This window comes from Leuresthes tenuis, unplaced genomic scaffold (assembly GCF_036924035.1).
Source record: "Leuresthes tenuis unplaced genomic scaffold, fLeuTen1.0.hap1 SCAF_20, whole genome shotgun sequence".
Lineage (NCBI taxonomy): Eukaryota > Metazoa > Chordata > Actinopteri > Atheriniformes > Atherinopsidae > Leuresthes > Leuresthes tenuis.
In genome coordinates, this window is record NW_027325374.1 from 12,680,240 (window position 1) to 12,684,164 (window position 3,925).

The following is a 3,925-nucleotide window of genomic DNA, read 5'->3' on the forward strand; positions in this document are numbered from 1 at the left end:
ATACATGCAATTTGTAAATTGCAGTTACCTTATAATGAAATAAACCTATCTTTACACTTACACACAGTATATCCATTTTCTATACCCGCTTAATCCAATTTAGGGTCGCTGGGGGGCTGGAGTCTATTCCAGCTGTCATTGGGCGAGAGGCAGAGTACACCCTGGACAGATCGCCAGTCCATCACAGGGCCACACAGAGACGCACCACCGTGCAACCATCACACAGTATGTGCACAATATACAGTATACTGCAGAAACTGACAGAAGGCCTTACTATATTAGATTCAGTTCGGGTGACCTATATATGTTTTTTTGCCACTCTGATAGAACTCTCAAAGTGTCATATCTGTATAAATAAGTGTCTAACCCTAACATATCACATAATCAAAAATGTTGTTTCTTATGAAAAAGGATTTGTGGTCAGTTGTTTACATAAATCAGCCTTCAGAAAAAAAGACTACATTTTACATTTGTGAAAACATTTTATTCAAAAAAACGTTGAGAATCAGTTGGCTTTCTGGACAGGCTTGGATCGATGACACGAAAAATGTGCCATGACCCGCTCGTCCCGTGTCACAAGACTGAAATCCATCTTCTTCAGGTGAGGCAAATGCAAAATCACATGATTCCTAAAACACAAAAATACACACACATTAAATTATGTTTAAACACAGCTCTCCATGGACATTTTGACACCATATTAAGGAGATTTCATTTCAACTATTCAGAGGAGACCTTGACCAAACTTTGCTGCTATTTCAAAGTAATAATTATGCATGAAATGCAATGAAAATTAACTTAAAAAAAAGTGCATGTGAAATATCAGAGTGCAGTGTGGCACTCCTTTGAACTGTTGCTGTTATGCAAGACAAGCTCTCTGAAGTTCATGACTCTTTTGGTGGATGCTGATTGACCATTTCTTCCTGCCGCACAGCTTAACTCAACTCAGGTTTTTTATTATCAATCAATTTGTCGGTGATAGGGTGACTAACACTATCTAAAACAACAAAGACAAAAAGGCACTTATTGTTAACTGGCACTCTTATCTCACTAGAACAATATAATGTCAATATATCAGTCGCAGAGGCGATTTCTTTCTTTTTTTTCTGCAGAGCAAGTACTTCTACTTTTGCTCTTGAAATTTAAGTATCAGCACATTTGGCTGGATTGTGGAAGCTGTATATCAAAAGTGAAGCTCATGAAAATTGTGAAGTTTTTGGTATGTGGATTTGGGCCAGTTTGTACAGAGAATTAGCAAATCTAAATGCTTTCTGACCCATTTTAGAGGAAGTGTTCATTAATACAGAACTACGGATCCTTTACAAGTGTGGTGACCTGAATATGTGCACAATCCAAACCTAGTTCAGATTCTTCTTGTGCTTGGGGTTTATTCTGTGACCCCATTCATTATGCATCTTAGTCAAACTCTGGTCTGTGGGATTTAGGCCTTTAAGACGGCAAACCTTTTTTGTACGGCAGATTAAAATCATATGCTCCTATGCTCCTTTAAGGCAACATATCCTAGGAACTACAAATTCATAAAACCTAGGGACTTCTTACTATTTTTCATCAGTATCTGTTAAAGCACTATAGCTCCTTCTCCTCTAGTTCTGCTTGTTCAAACTTTTAGGAGCTTCTGGTCAGTTACCTTTTACGTCTTGTAGCATATCACAGGCTGCATGGTGGTGGGCACCGTTCCCACACAGAAAGAGGGTTTCTGGTTCCTGGCCTTTCTCTGTGAAATTTGCATGTTTTCTGTGTGTATGTGTGGGTTCTCTCTGGTTACTCAGGCTTCCTACCACCCTCACACTACAAGTGAGTGTGACTGTGCATGGTTGTTTGTCTCTGTGTGGCCCTGTGATGTTCTAGCAACCTAGTCTACCCCTCCTCTCCATCCCTAAGTAGGTATAGACCACCATAGATCACTCTTATGGGCAAAAACTGTCACCCTGTTAAGCTTTGTCTGTCTATTCTGAGCATGGGGCTATGACATGTTAGACAGAAATGTCAGAACAAAGAAATGCCCATTTGTGGTGGCAGATCAGTCAAACACTAAATGTTGATAGTAACAGTAATTGAGAAAGTTGACAAAGCTGGAACTGTCCACAGGTGACCACAGGGCTCAGATATGCTCTACAGGACAAACTCTATCTCTTTGTGAAAGTTGTATTCTTGCATCTCAAGCCATCTGAAAAGTCACTTAAAAATGTTCTTTGATTAACCTAAAATGAAAATAGTTGTGAAGTAAATTAGGTTGCCACCTGTAGCTGTTGCTGGATTCTATGTAATTTCCATGTAGTGTGATGGTGTGCAGATGCCTCAGCTGTCCCAACTTGTCTATCTCTGTCAGGTTCCAGATGCTGTTGCCATGAAGATATAGCACCCGCAACTCTTGCAGCTCACACAAAATCTGGAACACAGGCAGGCTGTTACTCTGGCAAGTTGTAAAATTAAATACCAAACTTTAAGTTGGCATGAATAATACTGAAAAAGTTTCATAGGGAAAACACCAGTGCGAAGATTTGTGAAAATTGAGCATTCTTGAGAAATGTTCACAGAATATATGTCCACTCACTGCTTTTTGAAAAGTTGCCAATGAAAACAGACAAGAAAAATGGAAAGATAACAAAAGAAAGAAGCAAACGAACAAGTGTGTAAGTACACAAAAAACACAAGAGAAGACTGAGTCTTACAGAATCTACAAGTGTTATCTTGTTGAAGGACAAGTCCAGCCAGCCGAGCTGTGCCGGCTGAGCCAGAAAGCCAGAGAGCATGAACTGGAGGCCAACGAGGTCTGTGATGTTGTTGTTGCTGAGCCGCACAGAGCGGCTCAGGTACTTCTTCTCTGAGTTTGTGCTTAAAGGGCGCAGGCCACTATGGGGTACCTCTGACAGCGCGCCTAAACCACAAATAAAGCAATTACAGTCAATTAAACACACCAGCAATTTCTTTCTTGAATATTTGCATCTCTATTTCTGCCATCAAAGTGATGCACTGCAGTGACTACATGTTGATTACATTACATGCTTAGTGGTGTAGAAATAAGGAATCTTCTTGATCTCTTTGGAATCGCAAAAGTTATTTAATGTGACTTTAAAAAAAATTTCTAATACCCTTTTAATTAGAACATTGCATGTCGATTAGAATAGACAATACACCAGGCCTTTGTTAGTACTTAACATATCAAGAAAGACCAGTAAAAAATAGTGGTATTTATTGACATGAAACACAAACAGATTAAAAGTAACACGTTTCAATTGTAAAGTACTCTTATAAGAAATGTTGACGTACTCTAGTCAAAGGTCCCATGAAACAATAAAATCCAAGCACAATAACTTTTCCAACTGTAAAATGAAGAAACTAAAAAAAATATGACACTACCTGTGACGTGGGTGATGCCTTTAAAAGACAGATCTACTGGAGGACCATACATGTCTGAAGGTCTTCACACGTGTCAAACAGCAAATGTTTGAAAAAAAAAAAAAAACTAATGCAGACACTGAGCTTGGAACTCCCAGACCAGTTAACGTTCAAACAAAAACACATGGATGTAAACACTAGTTTCCTAGCAATGGATTTCTAAATTCATACTTTTCTTCTCATTTCCTTCTACGCATTCTCAGTTGTCAGGTTTGATGCAGAAGACTATTAAAGCTGCTTTTAACTGCCTTTTGCTGCTCTCTCTCCAAGCTGCTCTGCAACCTACCTCCACCCAAGCACCTTCTTCTCAAACTGTGTCTGACTTAATCAGTGTTATATTTGTTGTCATTGATGCTGCTTCGTTCACTCCTTTGGGGTCTCTGCTGCCGCAGGCATTCCACTTTTAAACAAGGAAGGGTGGACAGGTCCCATAACAGAGGCATAGCTACTATAAATATAAAATGCTATGAATTGCTACAATAATGACTCCAAGTGGCTATAATAA

General features: G+C 39.2%; 1 protein-coding gene across 1 annotated transcript; it reads right to left on the bottom strand.

The window, feature by feature from the left end:
- Positions 1–505: 505 nt before the first annotated feature.
- On the bottom strand, positions 506–3,433 carry LOC140278023 (leucine-rich repeat-containing protein 51-like). The gene is made up of 4 exons (XM_072372912.1): positions 3,382–3,433; positions 2,694–2,899; positions 2,262–2,410; positions 506–629 (listed from the first exon to the last, which is right to left on the bottom strand). Exons 1-4 carry the CDS (start codon positions 3,431–3,433, stop codon positions 506–508), a joined length of 531 nt encoding a protein of 176 aa, XP_072229013.1.
- Between the last annotated feature and the right edge of the window lie 492 nt (positions 3,434–3,925).

Excerpts from the sequence above, each read along its gene's own strand:
- LOC140278023 (XM_072372912.1), bottom strand. The coding sequence starts at position 3,433 with ATGTATGGTCCTCCAGTAGATCTGTCTTTTAAAGGCATCACCCACGTC. Across the intron at positions 2,900-3,381 it reads AGGCATCACCCACGTCACAG|GCGCGCTGTCAGAGGTACCC; the intron begins GTAGTGTCATAT and ends TTTGTGGTTTAG. Across the intron at positions 2,411-2,693 it reads AGATAACACTTGTAGATTCT|ATTTTGTGTGAGCTGCAAGA; the intron begins GTAAGACTCAGT and ends CCTGTGTTCCAG.